Source organism: Giraffa tippelskirchi, chromosome 11, assembly GCF_054371585.1.
Source record: "Giraffa tippelskirchi isolate mGirTip1 chromosome 11, T2T-mGirTip1v1.2.pri, whole genome shotgun sequence".
Taxonomy (NCBI): Eukaryota; Metazoa; Chordata; class Mammalia; order Artiodactyla; family Giraffidae; genus Giraffa; species Giraffa tippelskirchi.
In genome coordinates, this window is record NC_137285.1 from 50144278 (window position 1) to 50169496 (window position 25219).

At 35.0% G+C, this 25219-nt stretch overlaps 1 protein-coding gene across 11 annotated transcripts in view; it reads left to right on the forward strand.

The window, feature by feature from the left end:
• The window catches only part of NAA15 (N-alpha-acetyltransferase 15, NatA auxiliary subunit), a 65635-nt gene that overhangs the window by 30923 nt on the left and 9493 nt on the right, over positions 1 to 25219 (forward strand). For 4 of the 11 annotated variants that reach the window (XR_014068621.1, XR_014068619.1, XM_081540599.1 and 1 more), the window contains exons 6-16: positions 85 to 238; positions 3338 to 3457; positions 4981 to 5076; positions 5234 to 5340; positions 7571 to 7643; positions 10227 to 10396; positions 11482 to 11634; positions 12511 to 12639; positions 13860 to 14073; positions 18786 to 18979; positions 23763 to 23871. Coding sequence is in view for 3 of the 11 variants with exons in the window: in XM_081540599.1 (XP_081396725.1) it covers positions 85 to 238; positions 3338 to 3457; positions 4981 to 5076; positions 5234 to 5340; positions 7571 to 7643; positions 10227 to 10396; positions 11482 to 11634; positions 12511 to 12639; positions 13860 to 14073; positions 18786 to 18979; positions 23763 to 23871 (1519 nt within the window). In the remaining 8 variants the exon portion in view is untranslated. Of the gene's footprint in view, positions 1 to 84; positions 239 to 3337; positions 3458 to 4980; positions 5077 to 5233; positions 5341 to 7570; positions 7644 to 9320; positions 9944 to 10226; positions 10397 to 11481; positions 11639 to 12510; positions 12640 to 13859; positions 14074 to 18785; positions 18980 to 23762; positions 23872 to 25219 lie in introns of those variants that run through there. The other 7 variants (XR_014068626.1, XR_014068625.1, XR_014068623.1 and 4 more) reach the window with 5 other exon arrangements.

The window sequence follows — 25219 nt, forward strand, 5'->3', positions numbered from 1 at the left end:
TCTTGTATGTATTTAACTGTGTGAAAAAATTTTTAATATGAAAATAAAATTCTCACTGTTAGTATTCCTTGTATCCATATGTAGACATCCCCTGATAAAGTGGATTATGAATATAGTGAACTCCTTTTATATCAAAATCAAGTTCTTCGGGAAGCGGGTCTCTATAGAGAAGCCCTGGAACATCTTTGTACCTATGAAAAGCAGATTTGTGATAAACTTGCTGTAGAAGAAACCAAAGGTATTTTTTTTAAGAGTGTAATTTATTCTGATATTTAACTATGACAAAGAACAAGACTGAAAAATCATTGCATATAATACAGCTCTTTGATGACAAAGTCTATTTCTTACTCATGCACTTCAGATAATTTGTAATGTAGGAAAATACACATTTAAACAGTAGATGTTGTTATAGGAAAAAGTAATGGAGAACAATAAATTGTTGAATGAAGTGACTCAGTGTAGTATTGTTTATTTAAGTATCTGATCTGAAAATATTACAGTTTGATTAAAATACAGGAGGCAGTTGCTCAATTTTAAAAGACAGGATTAAGTTTCTTAGAAACTGCTTATACTTGAATGTGTACAACAGACTTCTTTATTGTCAGTAGTATATATTGATAAATCAGACTTCATTAAAGTGCTCATGGGACATTCCTAGGCTTCTTTATGAATATCTTTCTGAATATAGAAAACATGAATTGAACTAGAAATTCAGGTTTGTATGTGTGGATTATGATAGGAGGATGGGTAGATCCTTAAATAAAGATCTCCAGTGTTACCATTTATTAGAGGGCTGTGAAAAAGGAGTCTTTGCAGTTTTAAAAGTTTAGAAACTGATTATGGAAAACAAAAACAACAAGTAATTGAGTACTTTCTAAGACTTGCCATCTGAAATGTTGCTTTGCCTTTGTTACACCAGGCAGCTGAAGTTTGTTGGTTTCAAATTTCTCTGACTGCCTTTGAAGTTGAACACTGGAGAAGTGTGGTATCTGTGTGCTGAGTGGATATAGCTATTGTTCTCCTGATGAACTATTCAGCAGAGAATAATGCTAGTGGCAAGGAAAAAAAAAATGAAAGTCCAAGGCGCCTAGAACTCATTTGTGAACTCTAGATCCAAGACAGCCTCTTTCACATGAGTTGATCATTCCTGAGCAGTCTATTAGTTATAAAGGAGTAGGTTTCTGACTAATTGGAAAGATGATAAGATTAAAAAAACTAGTTTCAGTTCCTTCATTATCTACCAACCAGCTATATGATGAGGGGCAAGATTGGGCCTCAGTTTCTTTATGGAAATACGTGACATTGTTCAAAATACTCAAGTACATTGTTTTATTTTACTCTTTTGATAACTTTATTAGTGAGGAAGAATGACAGATCAAGCTGAGGACTCAGAATTGACCTATGGATTTTAGCAATTTGGAAGTTACTGATGACCTTACCAGAAGGACTTTCTGAACATTTGTAAGGAGGGTAGTAAAACCCCAAACAGGTCAAGTAGATTTCAATGAGATTTAAGTAGAGGAATTGAGGATAGCATGCATAAATGACTCAGACAAGCAGTTTTGCTGTATAGGAAGCACATCCAGGGAAGTGATGGGTGGAAGGATTGCAGAATCAAAAGATTTTTGTAGATTGTACTTATTGTGCTCACCGGATAATGAGATGGAATATTTGATACAGTAGAGGGGATGTGATCTAGTGGATACATTGAAGGGTTAGCCTTAGATAACAAAATGAATAGCTCATCCACAGTAGTTAGAGATGGTGGAGTGTATGGACAAGTAGATGTGACAGTGTGGTGGATAATTTGGGAGTTCTTGCTTTCATTTTCCCAGTGAAATAGGAAACAGAGCTATCAGTTCATTCCACAGAATATGTTTTGAATATCTATGGTGAGTCAGGTGGTGGGGACAGGGAATATAAAGAGAATAGAAGGGAACTAAAAGTAGAATCATCAATCATTGGGCTTTTCAGTAATAAAGGCATTGATGTTAGTGACAGGTGGTCAGGATAATTTAGGAATTTCCTGGAGTGGGTGAGTGGCATAGTTAGACAGAAAATTTCATTGTTAATTGTTATACCATCAGTTCCTTCTACAAGGAAAAGGTGAGTAAAGATTATGAGAGGGAAATATGGATGGGTGTGGCCTATGGGAGAAAGGTTGCAGGATATTATTTATGTTTTTAGTAAAGTAGTCTTTTGGTCAGTGTAGAGCAGACTGTTAACTTTGGTATTGTTGACATTTTGGGACCGAGATGTTGGAGGTTGAAGTCTCCTGTATGTTGCATAATATTTAGCAGTATTGGTAGCTAATATCAGATGCCGTAGCACTCGCTCGCCTTATTGTGACACTGAAAATGCCTCTGCTGCTGCTAAGTCGCTTCAGTCGTGTCCGACTCTGTGCGACCCCATAGACGGCAGCCCACCAGGCTCCCCCGTCCCTGGGATTCTCCAGGCAAGAACACTGGAGTGGGTTGCCATAGCCTTCTCCAATGCATAAAAGTGAAAGTGAAGTCGCTCAGTCGTGTCCGACTCATAGCGACCCCATGGACTGCAGCCTACCAGACTCCTCCGTCCATGGGAGTTTCCAGGCAAGAGGACTGGAGTGGGGTGCCATTGCCTTCTCCTTGGGAATTGCTAAATGTCTCCTGGATGACAAAAATGACCTGGTGAGAACCACTCAGGATAGAGACAGAAGAATATGGGTTACCTTAGCCAGATTGCTTGGGTTCACATCCTGACTCTTTAACAGTTAACTGTCTGAAAGACCCTTGACACATTTACTTATTTTCTTTGTTTTAAAATGACACAAATAATAGTAGCCTATCTCATGGAGCTTTGAGAATTGAATTAGTTAATGCATGTGAAACATTTGAAAAGTCATTTTCACACTCAATAAGTGTTCATTTTTATTATCTGATAATAAAAAAAGGTGCAAAAGTGCAGTCTTGGCTTGAAAATAATACCTTTGGTGAATGGGAGCCCATTAAGGTAGGGAAAAGGATTCTTGAGCAGTGTTTGAGGCTTATGTGAGTTTGGAGCTAATATGTTTCTCATGAAACCAGTGCCCCAGTGCCTTCCTCTGGTAGCTTTGTGCAGCAAGCAGATAATTGGGATCATACAGACCTTAAAACTGGTAAACCAGGGAGCCTAGGTTTTCAGATTAGTTGTCGCATTTGGGGCTGCTAAAAAAAGGAGAGACAATACTGTAATGTTGTAAATAGTCTTATTGAAGAGAGTTGAGAACCCACTTCCCAATATTGAAGAGGTTTTAAGAGAAAGTTTGAGGAAAAGTTATAAACATACTTAGTTAATACAATTTTTTTTTTTTAATCAGGGGAACTTCTGTTGCAATTATGTCGTTTGGAAGATGCGGCTGATGTTTACAGAGGATTGCAAGAGAGAAATCCTGAAAACTGGGCCTATTACAAAGGCTTGGAAAAGGCACTCAAGCCAGGTAACACTGATTAAAACTTACTTTCTAAGCTTTAATTGCTTCTTTTGTTAACATAAATTGTGTTAATTCACTGAAAATGCTGACTAGAAAAACTGGTTAAGAATTGGTTCAAAATCTGAATACAAAAGTATATTTGTGAATTTCCATTAAATATGGCAGGCGAGGTGTTTTCTGAAACCTCTCTTCTACTACAAATTCATAGAAATAGTTATAAAAAGTTTTGGAAACAAGTTTTTTTTTTTTTTTTTAAATATGTTTATTTATTTGGCTGCACCAGGTCCTAGATGTAGCATATGGGATCTTCGATTTTCATTGTAGCATGTGAGGTCTTGTTCCCTGATCAGGGATTGAACCTGGGCCCCCTGCATTGGGAGTGCATGGAGTCTTAGCCACTGGACCACCAGGGAAGTCCCGGAAACAAGTTTTAAAAATTCACAAATGAAGAGCAGTGTCAGAAATGTGAAAGGAAAAGGCTAACTTACAGAAATGGAGCTGATTCCATAAAGGAAAGGAGGAAGCATAATTTTGTGGTAACCTGTGGCTATAGCAGAGTGTGGCCTGCCAGGGCAAGTGAATGTCGCCAAGCTGAAAGGGAAGCACTGTTTCCTATGTGAGAAGGACACAAATAAACTTGGTCCAGAGACTCTTCCCCTCAACCCTTCTCTCGCATGAATGGGACCCACTTGTGAGGACAAGTCCCAGAAACATGCTGTCTACAAAAAGGCAGAGTCCTTATCCAGGATGATATAATCTGAAGCTAAATTTCCTACACAACTGATAGTGAACTATTCCTGGTACATTGATAAACGTGAGAGAAACCTTGTAACAAAGAAGGTCATTCTCTGTAGTAACACTAGCATGGAAATATTGGTGCCAGTGAAAGGGAGAGTAGAGAGCACAGAAGAATCCAGGATGAAGAGAGGCAATGAAGTTTGAACAGTTATGAGAAAGGACCTAAGGAATCTGGGAAATGACAAAACCTACTTATTGATGTGACTTAAAATTTTTAATAGATTAAATATGAGAGGCCATACCTGAGGAAAATTAGTGAAGTGGAAGATTGATTGAACAAGGAAAGTTCTCACCTGAAAGTAAAAGAAAATATGAAAGAAATATGAAAAAATCAAGACAGAGGATAGATAATAAATCAAAGTTCCAAAATAAATCAAAGGAGAGACGTTAGAGAAGAGGCTGAAGAGAACATTAGAAAAGCCATTATGAAAACGTAATAACTGAGCCTTTCCTAGAACTAAGTAGAGGAGTCAGATTTTGAAAGGCCACCTAAAGCAGAACAGGATAAGGAAAATCATGTATTTTATGTAATGGTGGGTTAAAATATGAAAATTTTAGAAGGAATTATTCTAAAATGATTGTTGATAAATTTAGGTGGTTAGATTATGAATATTTTTTCCCATGTTCAAATTTTCTGTTTAATATGGTAATTTTTATGTATTTTCAGAAATTTGTAATTTTCTAGAAAAATATATAATTACATAAGGAAAAAATTTTTTTTTGGTCTGCAGCTAATATGTTAGAACGACTAAAAATTTATGAGGAGGCCTGGACTAAATATCCCAGGGGATTAGTGCCAAGAAGACTGCCATTAAACTTTTTATCTGGTAAGTGAGAATAATTGCAAAGGAATGAAAATGATATTATGGTATATAGTATCTGCCCTTGGTCTTAAATATATGAGTGTGCATATTAAGATTTTAAGGTATGCCTTGTTAGAGTTGTCTGGGTAAATGTAAGTCAACAAGATTTTTTTCTTCCAAGGTGAGAAGTTTAAAGAATGTTTGGATAAGTTCCTAAGGATGAACTTCAGCAAGGGTTGTCCACCAGTCTTCAATACTTTGAGGTCGTTATACAAAGATAAAGAAAAGGTAAAGCAAAATACAATGGTTGTTTTATTTTTAACTATGATTTCTTTGCTCAGTGTTTGGATAATTGGTTTTTGATTACCCATGCTCATAGTACGCACTTTGTGAATCTGCTAACAGTCCTCCTAGCCCTTAGAGTTTAAATGCTTTCTGTTTATTTCCTTTTCATCGTCTTCTCTCTTTGCTGAATAATTTACCACCTATTTGTTTTCTATCTTTTGTTTCTGGTGTATACTTTTTAATAAATCAGTACAGGTATGAAAAGTTGGTACAGTAGTGATTTCTTCAATATTGTCTCTATTGCCTCCTCATGGTAAAAGCCAGAAGTGATTTTTTGTTTTTAAACTAAACTAAGTTTTAGCTTAGTAATCTTTATCCTTTTTAGTTGGTAGAAAAAAAATTCTGTCAGAAGAGTTTGTTTAACGTCCCAGTAAGTCAGTTTACTCTTTCAGCTATGTATACAATATTCAAAATGCTTATTAAAGTGTGTTTTAATCTTAATTTAGATTTTTTTTATATGAACTATTAAACATTTTCTCTTTATTTATTTATTTTTTTGGTTTTCTTTTTTTTTATTATTAATTTATTTATTTTAGTTGGGGGCTAATTACTTTACAATATTGTAATAGTTTTTGCCATACATTGACATGAATCAGCCAAATTTAGATTATTTTAAGTGCAGTGACATCAAGACATGTTGGCTGGATTAAAAAAAAGCAAAACACTTTAAAGATGGAACAGATTAAACATACTAAACACTTAGAGCACAGTCTAAGTTTAAGTGAAAGTCAGTCACTCAGTGGTGTCCGACTCTGCCACCCCATGGTCTGTACAGTCCATGGAATTCTCCAGGCCAGAATACTGGAGTGGGGAGCCTTTCCCTTCTCCAGGGGATCTTCTCAACCCAGGGATCGAACCCAGGTCTCCTGCATTGCAGGTGGATTCTTCACCAACTGAGCTACCAGGGAAATCAGTGCACAGAAAGGGTGCTTATTTGCCAGTCTTTTGTTGAGAGGTCTAGGATATGGGCTTTATTGATGACTGTTTCACTTTTTTTTCCTTTGCTTAAATCACATTAATAAAGTGTGGTCTTTTTCTTCTAGTTTTTGGCAGAGTGAGAACGTGATGCTTGTGAAGCAGTCTTGATCGTAGAATCATATATTATTATGACTTTTCCCTTTGTGGTTGTCTTATTTAAACCTAGATTGGTAAAAAGAAAACAACCTAATTTATCTTTGAGTCTTTCCACAGTATTCATTCAACTTATAGAAACAGTTCTTTCTTTTGTTCTCATTTCTTAAGTTTATGTAATACTGAATTAAATTCTGCAATGATGATAATGAATGCAACTAATTCAAACAGGCTTGGGAAAACAAAACTTATTTGTAAGCATGTAGCTCACCGTATGGGAGCAGAACATGGGCGTTTCAGAATAGCCTAGCTGTGACCGCAGTTTTCTGAGATAATGGAGAGAGCTGGTGTTAATATGTTGAGTCAGTTAAGTTGAGGTTATTTAAGAGAGCTTCTGTAGTAATAAATTCATTATAGATGGATTAAGCAAAGAAGGTAATTATAAACTAAAAGTACTCACAGATCTCTTACAAAGCCAGGAGTCTGTAGTATAGTCACGACTCAAGAGAAACTAGAACTGGGACAGCCACTCATTCTCCTAGACCTCAGAAACCCACCTACTGTTCCATGCTTCAGTTTTACTGATGGTTTCCCCTGGATGATGACATTGAGAGTTGATGCTGTCATCTTATTGGTGGAATTTCTCTTTTCACACAGTATTTAATTCTTGATTCCTGAAGTGCAGATATTAACTGTGGGTATTATTTATGTAAATTGAGATAAAAATGAACCAAGATTAAAAAAAAAAAACATCTATAACATTACCTCTTTTTGTCCAGCCTATTCCTGATTTCTAGTTCAGCTTGATGCTTTATTTTATGGCAGGAAAAGGAGTTGTCAGTAAGTTTTTTAAAAAAGTTTTGCCTTAAAACACACCTTCAAAAGTGTATAGTCTTAAATTTTTACCCATAGGTTAAGAGATTTATAAAAAGGTGTGTATGTGAGAGACCAGGGGTGGAATCAGAAGAGAGAGGGAATTGGAATATTTATTTAGCCCTCTAATGGTAAATAATATGCTTTGCACAAGCATAGTAACTATATAATAATTTTTTTTTTTTTTTTTTTTTTTTTACTAAAGTGTGCTTGTGTGTTTGTACTGTAGGTGGCAATCATAGAAGAATTAGTAGTAGGTTATGAAACCTCTCTAAAAAGCTGCCGGTTATTTAACCCCAATGGTAAGTGCTCAAGTTTTATGTTTTAAAAAAGTCTTAAAAATCTTACTATATTATGAATTTCTTGATCAGAAGGTCAGTATTGTTCATTATTTAGTCAATAAGCTTTAGTATATTTAAACATTTTTCCCTTGAAGATGCATTGATATGTATATTATGTGAAAATATTTGAAAAGATGATAACAGTAGCTTATTGAAAATTTTATGTAAAACTTAAAACATCTCCAAAACGACATGTAATAATATAATGACCCTCCATTTACCCACCACTCAACTTCAGTAATTTTGACCTCATGGGCAAACTGCTTTCATCTGCGTTTCTTACCTGTTTCCCTCTACTCCCTTGTTATTAGAAAACAAATCCCCAAAAATCACATCATTTCATCCATGTATATTTCAGTATTCTAAAGATCACAACCATCGCATCACCATACTTGAACATTAACACTTCCTTAATATCAAAGGAAAATGTCCATGCTTACATTTCCAGGTACTTTGAAAATATTTTTTCTTGTTGTTTCTGAAGTTTATTTGAATGAAGAGCCAGATGAAGTCTGTACTTTGAGTTTTGTTGATATGTCTCTTTAACTTTTTTTTATAAATCTGTAAGTTTCCCCTCTGTTTTTTCTTTTTTCCTGCAATTTATTTATTTATTAGTTTTGTGTGTGTGGTGTTTTTTTTTTTTTTTTTTAACTTTTTTCTGTAGTCTAGTTTTTGCTGAATATACCCATATGGTGTTGCTTAACAAGTTGTTTCTCTGTCCTCTGGATTTATTATACATTGTAAGTTAAATATAGAGCTATGTAGTCTAGTATGGTAGCCATTAGTCACATGGGGCTGTTAAATTTTTTTAATTAAATAAATTTAATTAGTCACAGTAGTCACATTCAAGTGCTCCTCAATAGCTTTGTAAATCTAATGCCTACCATATTGGACAGGGCAGATCTAGAACATTTCCATCGTTGCAGAAACTTCACATGGACAGGTCTGACTATCTACAGGTTTGATGAAATTTGATTTTTTTCCCTTTTTGTTTTAAAGACAAAGGGATGAGCAAGATCATTCCACAAGTGGTGGTGTGTCCTTTGATCAGGAGGCATGAAGTGTTTATTTCATGTGTTGCATGAACTGTTACAAAGTACAAACTAGTAATATTATAATATTTAATATCTGCTAATGTAGCATTTCAGGTTATACAGAAAAAAGCAAGATAAAGGGTGTTTTTTCTCCTTTGCCTGTCCTACTTTTTTGTTCTTTACCAGTTTTCAAACTAATGAATTTCAAAATAGTGCATTGACTATTAGTAGCATCCTTCAAAGGTGTTATAAAGGTATTATTTTGAATTCATGGCTTTAAACATATTTGATGTTTTAAATCATTGCAGTTTCAAATGGTTCCAGCCTTCATATACTAGGGTAGTAGTTGATAGCTTCCTTGCAGTTTGGTATAAAGAAATATTCTAGTTCATCTTGTATACTTGCCCATAGCAGACCTGTAATCAGTTGGTTTTCCCAAGGAGCCCTGTTTCTTCCAGTGGGAAAACCCAGTATGGGACCTGGGGTGCTTATTGCTATTGAGTTATCAGTGTTTCTAGGTCTCAGATGAATTTTAATAGTACTTTTTAGAAGGCGTTACCATGGTTTCATTGGTTAATCATCATGATGTTCCTTTGATTATCAGCATTTTCCTACATATTTTACAAATGTGGAAGAGGTTCAATGACATGCCCAAGAATATGCAGCACTTTAGTTGCAGATCTATCAGATCGGGAGTTGGTGAGTTCCACTCCTATTGTTTGTCCACTGAGCCATCCTACTTCTACTAGGATAAAAATAAGCAATCTGTTGCTTTCTTTGAAAGCAAATAACAGTTCTTTAGATTTTAGAAATTTGTATTAAAAAGCATTTTTTAATGTGTGGGTTGTATATTTAACTTACACATTTTCTTGTGAGTATATGAAAATAAAACTGAACTAAAATACAGAATAAGTATTTTTACTTATCTCATTTTTTGGTATAATTTTTAGTTTAACCCAAAGTATGCATTTTTGCATATTCAAAATAAAATTAAGCTATATTAAGAATCTTATCAGCAGAATTAAAAATAACCACATCGCAAGTATATTTATGTATTTTGGTACATTAGCTAGAAACCCAGTTAAGCAGTCATGGCTTTCTTTTTTTCTTTTTTTTTTTTTAACCCTACATTAATGGAAATTTTCTCTTTATTCTTATTTTTCCCCCCTCATACATAACATCCTGACCATAGTTCTAGTACAATTTGTTGTCTCTATCCCCCACCCCCCAGTTTTCTTTTTTAGGTAATTTGTTATAGCTTTGATCTCATTTATCTACCATGTTTATGATAAGCATGGCATTGTGCTAGGAGCTATAATGATACAGACCAGAAAGTGTGGTGCTGTCCAAAGATCTTATACATTTAGAGCTAGTTTCATAACTAGATGCATAAATAACACAATTTGACCTACTTTCCTTATTAATAAAGATAGAGCCACTTTGAGGTGGCTTGTCTCTTTAATATAGATAATGACTAATTCTTCTCCACCTCCTCCCCCACTCTTTAAAGATGATGGAAAAGAGGAACCACCAACCACATTACTTTGGGTCCAGTACTACTTGGCACAACATTATGATAAAATTGGTCAGCCATCTATTGCTCTGGAATATATAAATACCGCTATTGAAAGTACACCCACGTTAATAGAACTCTTTCTTGTGAAAGCTAAAATCTATAAGGTAAAAATCTTTTCTGCTTTTTTTCTTATGAGGTAATGAGACATAAATTTTAAGAACATATGTTACATTCTAAATGCTCTAAGAAAAATGATGTATTGGATAGCTCAGAACACATGGAATATTTGTATTTGTACATATACACCAACACATGTATACAAATATACACATGATTATTCATATATGTGATTGTTCATAATATATGTTCCCATGCATTCGCACAGACATGTCTAGTTATTTTCTTGATTTTAACTAGCAAAGAGATAAATAATCAAAAGTAACTAAATTTGCTGTGAAATGTTTGTTTCTCTTAACATCTGAATATGATCGTGTATCAGTATCTGGTAATCTTAATAAAATGAAACTGGAGATTTCTACCGTGAATTTTACATGTTATCTCTGCCTCTTCAATTCCTGTGTCTTGCTTGAGAATCTCTAGTCATATGTTCTAGTATCATTTAAAAAATTTTAATACAAATGAAATTTAGTAATTGAAGCTCTTGGGGAAGAAGTTCTAAACCAATAATTTATTTACCAAAAAATAATTAAATTAACGTTTTAAAGCACTTTTTAAATGCCAGGTAATGCTCATTAGTTTTGTGGCTTTGCCAAATGGACTAGTTAGATGAATTAAGAATGAGGATCGTTGCGGCATGTCCTAATTGTAACGTTTCCATGAGTCCTTAGAGCAGAAATTTGGCCATCCTTTTGCCTGTTGTGACCTTTACCTTGAATTATGTTGTTCTCACTTAAAGGTTTTGATTAGTTTCTTTGATTCGGGCATTATTTTTCAGTATTCACTGTATGCCAGGCACTGTTGTAGTGCGTAGCCAATGAGGTTATAACAGTAGACAAAATTTTTGAAACAAATCTTTACTGTCAGAGAGCTCATAGTCTACATAGCCAGAAAGGTATCAGAACTTATAGTAGATTGTAGGATGTACATAGATTAGGGTTGTAAGAGATAGAAGATGACCTTTGGAAGCATTTGTGTCTTAGTTATTTATAAATAGGAAAGAAATTACCTGCATAGTAAAATCAGCATACTGACAGGCTTATTTTTGTGTGTGTGTGCCCTCTTACTTTAGCATGCTGGGAATATTAAAGAAGCTGCAAGGTGGATGGATGAGGCTCAGGCCTTGGACACAGCAGACAGATTTATCAACTCCAAGTGTGCAAAATACATGCTAAAAGCCAATTTGATAAAAGAGGCTGAAGAAATGTGCTCCAAGTTTACAAGGGTTTGTACAGCTGGTTGTTTTGTTTGTTTATGAATAAAAAGTTCATACTTGTATAACTTGTTTATTTTTCAAAGTGTACTTCTGATATTTTTAATATCAAGATTTTAATTAAATTGCCTTATCAAAAAAAGTTGAAATCAGTATTACTATAAAACATCATTTCTAAGGGGGTTCTGAAAGGGGAAAACATGTATACCCATGGTGGATTCATGTCAGTATATGGCAAAACAAATACAGTATTGTAAAGTTAAAAAATAGAAAATAAACTAATTAAAGAATTAAAAAAAGAAAGGCACAGAAAACATCATTTCTCAGGTGGCACTAGTGGTAAAGAATGTGCCCGCCAGTGCAGAAGATGGAAGAGACCAGGCTTCGATCCCTGGGTTGGGAACATCCCCTGGAGTAGGAAATAGCAACCCACTCCAGTATCCTTGCCTGGAAAATGCCGTGGACAGAGGAGCTGGTGGGCTACAGTCCATGGTGTTACAAAAGAGGTGGAGATGACTGAGCACACACACACATCATTTTTCAAATACGGTTGTACAGTGAGTTTTTAAACTCTGATTTATATTGAGATATGTTCAGTTGAAATTTTTAGGGGTGAATATACTCATATTAATTGAGTATGTGCCACTGTTCTATTTGTTATATTACTTTCCATCCAAAATTATGTAGATCTTTTTGATTAATCATTTACAAGTGTTTTTTAATGGTTAGAAATATAATTCTAATTTCTTTCACATATTAACTGTTCCCTCTTTGAGAATGGTTTTAAAAAGTAGAAAATTGTTCTGAAAATTCAGATCAATTAAATCCTATCGTGTAATAACGTATTTGGTAAGAAATTGTCTTTGAGTATGTCTGCTTTTCATATAGGAAGGAACATCAGCGGTGGAGAACTTAAATGAAATGCAGTGCATGTGGTTCCAGACAGAATGTGCCCAAGCTTATAAGGCAATGAATAAATTTGGTGAAGCACTTAAGAAATGTCATGAGATTGAGAGAGTAAGTACTAACATACATAAAAGTTTCTCATTTTATTCTGTTACCCATTGACAGTTTTGGGGAAATCCTCTTAGTTTTTTCTTTTCTCTCACTTCCTAATGCATAACAAGTGATTGCTAAAAATCACTATTCACATTTTTCAAAGTTTATAATAAAAGTAATATAGATGACATATTCAGCAGACTTCTCCATTGTCTACTCTTCCCGTCAGAATTCATGTAAAAAACTTAATGGAAAGTTTGTATCTTGACTGTGTTTTCATTGGTTTTTGGATGTTTCTTTCAAATTGATGCTGCTTCTTCATTAATACATACAAAGCTCATTAAGCTATGCCAGAAATCTCTTGGTTGTGAGTTTGATTGGTGATGCCATATGCCCTTGATAAATATTAGATACAAGCTTTGAAGCCTTTTCACAGTACTTCTGTAACCTATATAATTTCTCATTTTCTGATAAATTAATTCTTTTCTTAGTCCTTTCACTTTTTAGTCATTTCTATTACGAGTAGTTGGCTTTCACTTTTTTAAATGTTTTTAATATATATAAATAATTTATATAAATTCATGCTTCTTTTGTTACTACAAGTTCAGAATCCCAGAGGTTAGTTGAAATGTGTTAGTTTCTAGTTGCTTGACGTACTTCCTAACTAATTTCTCTCCCACATACCAACATTTCATTGCATAGGATTCAGATTTGTATTCTCAGAAAAATTGCTAAATACTACATATTAAAATCCTTTGCAGATTGTTCTAAATATAAAAGCTGAATGTTTAACATGTAAATCTACTGTACTGCACCATTATGTATGCTAATAAATTCTGTTGGATTTATGATGGTAGCTTTATTTAAATATGATTAAGGAAGGAATAAATATATTTTAAAGCATCATTGTGAAGAAAAGATATTTATTGATATTCTAAAATGTGAATTCATCAAATAAACATAAAATAACTAGAAAAAAATAAAGCATTGTGTTTCCTTTCATTCAACAAATAATTCAGTCACTAATGTAAGCCACAAACTATGCTAGGTAATGGCCTATTGTATTTGCTTAATTGATATGTAAAGTATTTAAATCGAATTATTGTAATTTTTAATATTTTAAAATTTTACTGATTTTTATTTTCATGCCCTGGAAACAAGTAATTCCAAGGCTTTCATTTTTGTAGCTTCTTTGCTGTTGCTATACTTCACTATAATAAAAAAGATAATTTTGTTAGCATTTTATAGAAATCACTGATGACCAGTTTGACTTTCATACATACTGTATGAGGAAGATTACCCTTAGATCATATGTGGACTTATTAAAGCTAGAAGATGTACTTCGACAGCATCCATTTTACTTCAAGGCTGCAAGAATTGCTATAGAGATCTATTTGAAGCTTCATGACAGCCCTCTTACAGATGAGAATAAAGAACATGAAGCTGATACAGGTATAATATTCAAAGAGTTATTTTTTTCTGTGGTGTGTATATGTATATTTACGTTTTTGTGTAACATAGATTTTTCCTGAGTTTTTTTTAAAGATGATTTTTAAAAAAAATAATTTTATTTTTGGCTGTGCTGGATCTTCATTGCTGCAAGAGCTTTTCTCTAGTTATGAAGAGGAGGGGCTACTCTAGTTGCTTTGCATGGGCTTCTTGTTGGGGTGGCTTCTCTTGTTGTGGAGCAGGGCTCTGGGGCTCACAGGTTTCAGTAGTTACGGCATGTGGGCTGTAGAGCACAAGCCCAGTGATTGTGGCACAAGGGCCTGGCCACTTCATGGCATGTGGAATCATCTCAGATCAGGGATCGAACCTGTGTCTCCTGCATTGGCAGGCAGATTCTTTACCACTGAGCCACCAGGGAAGCCTCTTTCCTGAGCTTTCTGTTTGCACATTGTGGGACAGTGTTATCCATGCTTTAGAAAATGGTGATGGCTGTTCTGTGAATTTCTCTTAGCAACAAAAGAAAAATACTATTGACTATAGTCTTGAAAAGTTAAGCAAGAATTTGTAACTGATTGTTAGATTTTTTTAATATTAATTAATTTATTTTTTAATGGAAGGATGATTGCTTTACAGAATTTTGTTACATCAGCCAAATAGCAACATGAATCAGCCATAGATCATTAGCTTTTAAGGAGTTGAATTTCATCAACTTTAACTTAATATGGTGGCTCTGTGGTAAAGAATCTGCCTGCCAATGCAGGAGACATGGGTTTGATCCCTGGGTTGAGAAGATCCCCTGGAGGAGGAAATGGCAACCCACTCCAATATTCTTGCTGGGAAAATCCCATAGACAGAGGAGCTTGGTGGGCTACAGTTCATGGGATCGCAAATACAGTGAGGCACGACTGAGCACAAGCCATGACATACTAAAAGATAAATATTGCTTGAACATTAGTACCCAGGTTAGAATTAAAATTAAGCCAGTAACATTGCTCAGTGATTTATCACTTGACCTTTTTTTTTTTTAATAAATTTATTTATTTTAGTTGGGGGTAATTACTTTACAATATTGTAGTGGTTTTTGCCATACATTGACATGAATCAGCCATGGGTTTACATGTGTTCCCTATCTTGAACCCCCCTCCCACCTCCCTCCCCATCCCATCCCTCTGGGTCATCCCTTTGCCCCAGCCCTGAGCATTTGTCTCATGCATTGAACCTGGAATGGTGTTCTGTTTCACATATGATAATATACATGTTTCAATGCTATTCTCCCAACTTGACCATTTTTAACATGCCATTTTACTAGTAAGATGTCAGGATGTGTAGGAAGAAGTCTTCCTTAAAAAAATTATTTGGGAAAGGATCTCAGAATAAACGTGACCTATGCATGTAAAAAATAAAAAAATTAATTGTCCAACAATTTTGTGACTTTATTCAGGGCAAATATGTTACGGGAGTTGGGGCATAAAAACTGTGTGAGAATTTTTTTCCTCAGTCCTGAGTTTCTTCCTCTTCTAAGGTTATGGTTGGTTACTTTCTGTATTTTTCCTCCTGCTAAAGACCTTTGGATCCTTTTGTTAATTTGTTATTATACAGTACCTAAAAACAATTTATAAGATTCTAAGGTCACATATTGAAACCCTTGCACCGATTTCACTTAAATCTCTGTTGTTACTGCTTCAGCTGCAAAGAAAATGCTAGTGAGAATCTATAGGACAATGTATAATTGAAGATGATATCAGTGATCCTCTGGCTTTGCTTATTTACTTTCCTATTTACTCTAACTGCCTTCCACATCTTCTTCGAATTCTGCAAATAATATACAGTTAACTCTTTTTTTTTTTTTGCCACGCATGTGGCATGCAAAGATCTTAGCTCCCGAACCAGGGATTGAACCCATACCCCCTGTAGTGGTAGTGTGTAGTACTAACCACTGGACCACCAGGGAAGTCCCAATACGCAATTAACTCTGGAATATACAAGTTAAAGCAACTCAGAAAAACACCTAGCAAATGTGAAAATCCCTCTTCACTTTTCTCCTACCTGAAGATTTTCTCCTTTCAAAGGGCTATCCCTGTTAAGCATTCAATTTCTTTTGTGTACAATTACCATTTTCAGTTTCATATGCACATATGTTCTGCACAGTTTCAGGGTGGTTCTTGTGGTGGTTTTGCTTGTTTTATTTTTTTAACCCATAAATGGGATGATATCATTCACAATGTTCTAAAATGTACAACATTTTAAATTTTGTTAATTGGAACGAGGGTTCCCTTGTCCCCATTACAGTGCTAAAGTAAACATCCTGTAAGTCATCATTGTGCAATATTTATTTAGCAGGGATTGTTAGAAGAGGAAATTACTAGGTCAAAGATTATGAGAATTGTGTAGCCTTCCATAAAAGTTTTTGTTGCCACCAACAGTGTATTGAGATTGTCTTTTATTTTATTGCTAACATTGAAAATGGTTCATCCATTACATTTTTGTTACTTCAGGGGAAAACATCTAATTTATAATCATTTATTTATTTGGCTGCTTTGGGTCTTAGTTGTTACGCACAGGATCTTCGTTGCATAATGCGGGTCTTTTGTTGCAGCGCACGGGTTCAGTAGTTGTGACACAGAGCTTAGTAGCTGTGGCTTGCAGGCCTAGTTGCTCTGACGCATGTGCGATCTTAGTTCCCCGTAACCCGAATCCCTTGCATTGCAAGGCAGAGTCTTCATCACTGGACCACCAGGGAAGTCCTGCTTTTGGGTTTCTTACATGAATCACCTGTTCATATCTTTTACCTATTTTATTTTGAAACTTCTTGGTTTGTAGGAGATCTGTATGTGTTCTGGATCTTAATCCTTATTTATGTATTGCAGATGTTTTCTTCTTGTTGCTTAGGTCTTACTTTTCTTTATGATGGGTGTCTTTCATTATGTAAAAGTTTTAATTTTTCTAAGACAAAACTATTTTAGTGTTTTATGGCTTCTAGGTCTTGGCTTAGAAAGGCTTTTCTCCTTCAAAATGTATAATGTATTTATAAATGTCTTCTTTGTTTTCTCATAATGTTTTCTTTGTTATTTTTACATTTGGCTGTTTGATTATCTGGAGATAATTTTTATATGTGATGGGAGGTGAAGGGTGGCTTTTTTATCCCCAAATAAAACACTGCTGACTTTGAAATAGTACTTATTTGAATAGGTCATCCATATGTTTAAAATGTCACTTATATCATGATCTAAGCTCTGAAAAAATATTTTGGTGGGTTGTGGGCATGGTGTCTTGTTCTCACATATATTAAAATTTATTATTGTTGTTGTTGTTTAGTTGCTAAGTTGTGTCTGACTCTTTGCAACCGCATGTACTGTAGCCTGCCAAGCTCCTCTGTCCATGGGATTTTCCAGGCAAGAATACTGGAGTGGGTTGCCATTTTCTTCTCCAGGGTATCTTCCCATCCCAGAATTGAACCCGCATCTCCTGCTTTGGCAGGTGGACTCTTTATTCCTGAGCTACCAGGGAAGCCCAAAGCTTATTATAAAGTCATACTGAAAGCTATGTTGTATTGACATCGGTACACAGGTTTCTATTACCCATTTTTCTTTTCTTGACGTCAAGATGTCAGCCAAGGCATCAAAGGATTGGCCTGGGTTGGAGAATTTACTTCCAGGATGGCTTACTCATGGCCAGAGTCCTGTTCTTGGCCACATGGTTATTTGCATGAGGAGGTTTGGGTTTCTTCACAACATGACAACTGGCTTCCTCTGAGTGATCCAAGGGAAAGCAAAGAGGAATCCACAGTGCTTGTATTTCCTAATCTTGAATGTCATACATATTCACTTCTAGTACATTCTATTAGTTAGAATCTAGTCAGTCACTAAGTATAGCTCACATTCAAGGGAAGGGGAAATAGGCTTTACTTTTTGAAGGGAAGAATTTGTGGGCATATTTAAAAGTCACCATAGTGGTAGAGTATTTTAGAATGAATTTTTTCATTTCTCATTATTAACAAGTGTTTTTCAAATACCTATTGAATACGTGGCTTTCAGATTTATTGCTTTGAGTCTACACAATACAATTTTCCCACTGTATTACAGCATGTTTATCAGAGATTTCTAGTCTTTTTTTAAGACATTCTGTGGTTTGTACCCCAAAGAATAATTGTTAATTTTTAATGTCACATTTTAATTTAGTATACAGTTATTCATTCTTCCTTCAACAAATATTTGAATGTTTTCGGCGTGTTTTGGTATGCTGCTAGGCCTTGACAGCACAGATTTTGAGTAAAACAAAGTGTCTTCCACCAAGGAACTCACAGTCTAAAAGAGAAACAGATGTATAGACAAAGTATTGTGATGAGCAGAATACGTAAGGCATGGTGGCAGCACTGTTTGACAGGATTAGAGAAGGCATAACTAAAGCGTAATAACAGTGCCATAGGGATCTGAAACTGCTTGTTACATTCTTAGAACTGCAAGTAGTTTAATTTTGCTGGAGGAGCTCTTGCTTTTGTGCTTTGCTGTGGTTGTCACAATAGGTTTCCTCTTGGTTTCACAAAGTTTTTGAAGATGTTTATGTTCTTTAGCAAATACAGCCTTCTTAAAGGCACATGAACATGTGTAATATGAAACATTTTTAATGGGAGTTTATGAATATTAGTAATACATAGTAGTAATTGATCATTATAAATCTGAGTAACACGTTGATGGTTTTGTTAACACTGCTTACAGCAAACATGTCTGATAAAGAGCTAAAGAAGCTACGTAATAAACAAAGAAGAGCTCAAAAGAAAGCCCAGATAGAGGAAGAGAAAAAGAATGCAGAAAAAGAAAAGCAGCAGAGAAATCAGAAAAAGAAGAAGGATGATGATGATGAGGAAATTGGAGGTCCAAAAGAAGAACTTATTCCAGAGAAACTGGCCAAGGTACTTAAAAATAGTATTTAGCACAACTAAGTGAAATTTCATGACCAGCTATTGTCTTTATAGAGTCTTTTTCAGCCAGTTTGAATGATAGAATTTAGAGTAAGAGATTTATTTTTAGATTTCCTTCTTTCCTCTCTTTCTTTACTCTTTCTCTTCTATCTCCTCTCTTTTCTGATTGTACGTCACATTTAAAACTTGAAATAATGATTCTGAGTACTGTGTATGGTATATTGGAAAGTTTTGGCTTTTGAGTCATTTTGGTCTGGGACCACATAATTAGCTCTTACATGTCACTGTGTATCTTAGACACTTTGTCTAACTTCTCTGATGGTTTTCTTAACTATAGAATGGGACTAGGAAAAATAGTTACTAGGCAAGATGTTAGCACTAGAGAAAATATATGTGTAAAGAATGTAGTGTCTGTTATAAGTGGTAGCATTTAAGTTTTTATATAGTCTAAATTGAGTTTCTCAAAAGTGAGTTCTATATGTCTCATTTGTGTTTTCAACTTACAGTATATTGTACTTAACTATTTGTACCTAATATCTTTAAAGTCCTCAAATATTTTCCCCAAGCCAAAAAGCATATCTGACATTTTTAACTGTTAGACTGAAACCAAGGCATTCATTGTCATGTAAATCATTTTGATCAGTGACGTACTTATGCACTTTTCTTCTGACCCTTGACACCCTCCTACTTCATGTGCGAGTAACTGCATGCTTACCTATGTTTAAGAAATAGAGTAAACAATAACCCTAGAGTTGAGTTTTAGCCTTATTAGTAAATAAAAATTCAAAGTCATTGATTGCTTTATAACTAAGGAAAATTGTAATACCTAACAAATAGAGTTCGAAAATACTTTTAGAATTATATCCTAGCAGATGGACAGTAATATCTCATAGCAGTATTGCTATTTAAGAACCATTGATAAATGTAGCTTGGATTTCACGAAGCTGTATTGACAAATAATTTTGTGCTTTCTAGAAACAAAGATACTGCCCTTTTATTGTTGTTGGGAGTTTATTGAAAGACTATACAGGGATGTGAAGAAGCACGGAAAATTGACCTTTCAGGCCCCATGGAGAACTACAGAGTTCTTAGGGATAATACCAACTTTACGGGGCCTTCCATCTTTATGCCTCTGTTTTTTCTTACTACCACTTTTACCACCATCACTGACTGCCTGCTGCTATCATTCTTTCCATTTTTCTCTCTGTCTCGTGACTTAATGACTTTTTTTCTTGTAACTTTTTATGTCTGTCTTTATAGTTTAAAGAGGGGATCTGTTTGTATTTAGTTACTGTCTAATAAGGAGTACTCTGCATAGCAGATTTCTTGCACTTGGTCTCCTTATACACCGTTCCATTTTCTTTGTTTATCCTATGATAGCTGCTTTGGGGCCAGATGTCAGGTTATAGTCTAGTCATTTGTAGCTAGAGGGCTGTAAAGTCGCATAGCAAAAGCACTCAGAAAGTACTTTTGACTCCATTTGGAAGGAGCCTGTTGGAAGGCACCCAGTTTCATGGACTCCTCTTCAGTATATACTGTTCTTACCTGTTAGGCATGTAACACCTTTCTCTTTCTAGGATGACTGCATCCAAGATGTCTGCATCTAATAGAATCCACACTCACCTGTACTCCAAAGTGGTGGCAAGGCCAGATTTTACACCAAGCTCTCATAATCGGGAGGGGGATCGCAGGCTGTTTTAAAAACTGCCTGCCAATTCTGGGTCTGTAATCTATAGTTGCTTTTTTTGTTTGTTTCTTTTTGTTTTGGTGATCTTATATTTCATCATTCTTCCAGGTAGTAAATGATAAATTTAGTTCACCAGATCAAGATAATTTAAATAAAATAAAAGCATTGTTAAATTAGCAGTTACTCTAGTTAAGAAAGAGAGAAGGAAAATAAGAGGTTTATTAGCTTAATATTGAGTTAACTGATTGTAAATCTGAAAGGTTGATGGAATGTATTGCTTGCTTATCCAGCTTACCATGAGGCAGTAGTTTTTAGTTGGTATTTATGAGTTCTCTCACACGCCATCCATCCTTTGTTCCTCCTTGCCTTTGGCTGGCATTCATCTCAACTGGATTTTTTTTTTTTTCCTATTATGCACACACACATATTCCTTATCCAAGGTAATAAGTCTTTAGTATTCTGTCTGTAGGATGTTTAGGGTTTTTTTGTTTTTAAAGATTTTTTTTTTTTTTTTGATGTGGACCATTTTTTAAAGTCTTTATTGCATTTGTTACATTATTGGTTCTGTTTTATGTTTTGGGATTTTGGCTGCAAGGCTTGTGGGATCTTAACTCTGACCAGAGATTGAATCTGCATCCCCTGCATTGGAAAGCAAAGTCTAACCACTGAACTGCCAGGGAAGTCCCTGTGTAGTGTTTAGTTTTGAAACTTTGAATTTTAAACTAGTTTTAAACTTTTTATTGCTATGTTGGGAATATAAGGAGATAAACCCTTATACCACATATTTTAACACTTGGATTAAATTTCAGGTCAGTTTATAAATTAAAAAATTGCATATGAAGAAAATGCCCTCATAAATGTCTTAAATGGCATTAAGTGCCATCAACACAGTATAGTCCTTTTCTACATCTATTTAAGTTACGTAAATTCAGATCTTCAAGGTTGGATGTAATTTTTTTTTGAGAGAGGAGCAGGAAAGAGTATACATAATGCTGGCAGTTCCACCCAGTATTATCTCAGTGAACATTAGGACCCCACTTGAGTTTGAGATGTGGGAGGTTTGACTGCCATCTCAGTTCTTATATGCCTGTCATAGTGTGACTATCTTACTACAGTGATTATGATTTTGATACTTAAATATATGGTTTTCATACATACAACACAAACTAATGATATTTTATATTCATAGCTATATTTATGTGTCTTAACTTCAGGTATTTTCAAGGGTAGTTTTATCTTAAAGCACTGGTTGTAGAACATCATCCCTATTTATATGCTTTTGTTTGTATCACTCTCTACTGCATTATATATATGTAGCTGTAGAATGTAGTTAGCTTTGTCTTGGTTATGTACATAATATTTTATCATGTAGATTTAACTTGACAAAGTCTTACCTTTGAGAGGCCCACAGAAGCATGTGGGGACAAGAAATCCACATCTCCTTTGAGGGCATATGTTTTCATTTACTAGAGTTGCAGACAGAATTAATTTCTCTCTTTTCTCTTTTTAAATTCAAATACTCAATTTCAGTCACAGTAGTGCTTGTAATGGGCTTCTCTTGTGGCTCAGCTGGTAAGGAATCCATCTGCAATGTGAGAGACCTGGGTTCGATCCCTGGGTTGGGCAGATCCCCTGGAGAGGACAAAGGCTACCCACTCCAGTATTCTGGCCGGGAGAATTCCATGGACTGTATAGTTCATGGGGTTGAAAAGAGTCGGACATGACTGAGTGACTTTCACTACCACCACCAATGCTTGTAATGATTCAACTTCACAATATCCTTTTTTGTTTCTGTTTTATAATGATAGCAGCCATGTCTCTCTCCAGTAAATTATCGTGGTCAATGCAGTGACCTTCACTTCAGTCTGTACTTCTTGAGGAATGAAAAGCTTGCTATAGCTAGGTGGTAATTTCAGTTTCCAGTTCTCTACTTTCCCTGGTAACCATTTCTCCCCTGTATACCACAAATTCTAACTCATTAATACATAGAGTTGTTGAGGTTTGACAGAAAAAAGCAAAATTCTGCAAAGTAATTATCCTTCAATAAAAAATAAATTAATTAAAAAAGAGTCATAGGAATAAGAAGCAGAATATTCACCAGTGTGAGAAAGGTGTACTTATGAGGGCCCCTATTTTCTCCTCTGCTCTTGATATCTACAACTATTACAGTAGTGATATTGCCACATACTGATTTCTGGTTTAGAGCTTATATCCTTGAATAATGACTAGGTGCTTTACATACTAGTACAAGGTAAATCCTATAGACACCACTTACTGTTTAACTTGATTTTGTTTTTAATACTGTTAATAATAATTTCCTTGGCCTAAATCTGTGTTGGTGAAACCACAAATTACTGTATGGGCAGAATCATGTTGGACAGATGAATTCCACCTGAATGGCACACCTGAATTCCACTGAGGGTACATTGTTATTGCCTCAATGATGAGAGAGGGCAAATATAAGGATCCAGGTGCTGAGTGCGAATATAGTGTTGTGTTGTGCCCTATCCCGGCCCCAGTCTACAGAGGCTAGTCCTGTCTCAGTACTCAAAGGGTGACAGAAACAGCAGTCTATGAATATACAACTTTTCAAATGACACCGCACCTATAGTATGGCATTTGAATAAATACGGATTTCTGTAGAATTCGGAGTGGAACAAAGCAACACAGAATGGATATTGTACGGTTTTTTAATAGCTTTATTATACTCAACTTTCACTCATTCTTTAATATTCTCTACAGTTCTTAGCCCTTGTCATCCTGTTCCACATCCCTTCTCTTTTTTTACCCCCCCTTGGCTACCTTACCTGTTTCTCTTACTGTCTTTCTTTTCCTGGTTCTGGTTCTATTTTATCTTCTTCTTTACTTGTTGGATTGTTTCTGTCTACAGATAATGTATAATCTCAGTGAATGAGGAGTTCAGAATCCCCTTCCTTTAGATTGTGGGAGGGTAAAATATGGCAGTGTATTTCTGGGTGACCGGTAAGTGGTTTTTACCGAAAAAATGTTTTTAATAAGTAGAAAGAGTAAATTGACACCCCCCCCAAATCTTGCTTCCATTTGTGTAACATCTCTTATTTTTGTTAGGTTGAAACTCCATTGGAAGAAGCTATTAAATTTTTAACGCCATTGAAGAACTTGGTGAAGAACAAGATAGAAACTCATCTTTTTGCCTTTGAGATTTACTTTAGGAAAGGTAGGCAATTAGGGAATAGTGGCTCTGATAAAATTGATCACTTTATTCTCAGAATATTGTTGCCAATTCTGATGGCCTCGCCAGTGTAGGATATTTTGGCAAGTGCAGCTTCCTCAAAAAGAAAGGCCTGCTTTTTACAATATGTTATGGGGAAGTACACTGATGTGATTCTCTCTCCTAGGGCATTAGAATCAAAAACAGATGTACAATATATAACTAAAATTAAGGTGAAATATAGTGATTATCATGCTCATTTGTGGATAAAATTTAGTAACTAATATACATAGATCTTAGAATAGTGTCTGGTACATGATAAGCAGTAAATAATGTCAACTATTAGCCATTGTTACAGATAGAAGACACGATGTTTCAGGTGTATCTTGAAGAACAGACCATACCTCTAAAAGAAAAGATGCACAGAACGGAAGAATATCTATTAAGAGGAAACAAGTGTGTGTAAATAATGTTGAGGTTGCCTTTGTTGCCTAAGCCAGGTAAAGGTTAGATGGAGGATTTTGGTTGCTAGATTTAGAATTGTTATAAGCTATATGTAATAGATACTAAGAAGATTTTATGGTATTGAATTGATGTAATCCAAATGGTTCATTGAAAAAAATTTTATCACTAAGGTGATACGTATTCAAGGAAAGAGAAACTGGTTAGTAACATCTGACAAAAGTTACTGCTCCAAAAACTGTCCTGCTAAAAGAGATAGAATAAAATGATACCTCTGTAGAGTATCCATCAAAAAATCATGATTATCAAATGCCGGGGGAAGGTTACTGTATAACATTGTTTCAAAATAAGGTTCAGAACTAACTATAGTTTATTTTAATCTCTATGAAGATATTTATATGAATATGTAAAATAGAACACTAGCTAAGAAAATAGATCAAAACATAAGAGATTGTCTCTTGATGGAGTTTGAGTGATTAAAATGCTTTCTGAGTGATTAAAATGCTTTCTTCGATATTTTCTATTTTCCACAGTGCTCCTGTAGTAATTTGGAAAATTAGTTTAATAAATAGTCCAGTAATTTTAAAGTTTTGTTAATAGTTAACACAACTCTCTTTTAAGCAAATATTTTTTAAACAAATGTTTTTGCATGAAAGCCCGAAGTATAAAATACAAAAGCTATTCTGCTTTAAGTAGCGAAAGGCAGTCTGAATCCTACCGAGCTGGCTTCTTTGCTATGTGCTATCTCTCAGTCACGCTCCAGCATTTGGGGGCCGTTGCTACAGCGTGAAATGGGCAATGATAAAGGGCACAGCCGTGTTGTTAGCTTTCTGAGTGTGGGGTTAAGGGAAAAGGAATTGTCAGAAGAGCCTAGGGTTTCAAAGTTTGATAT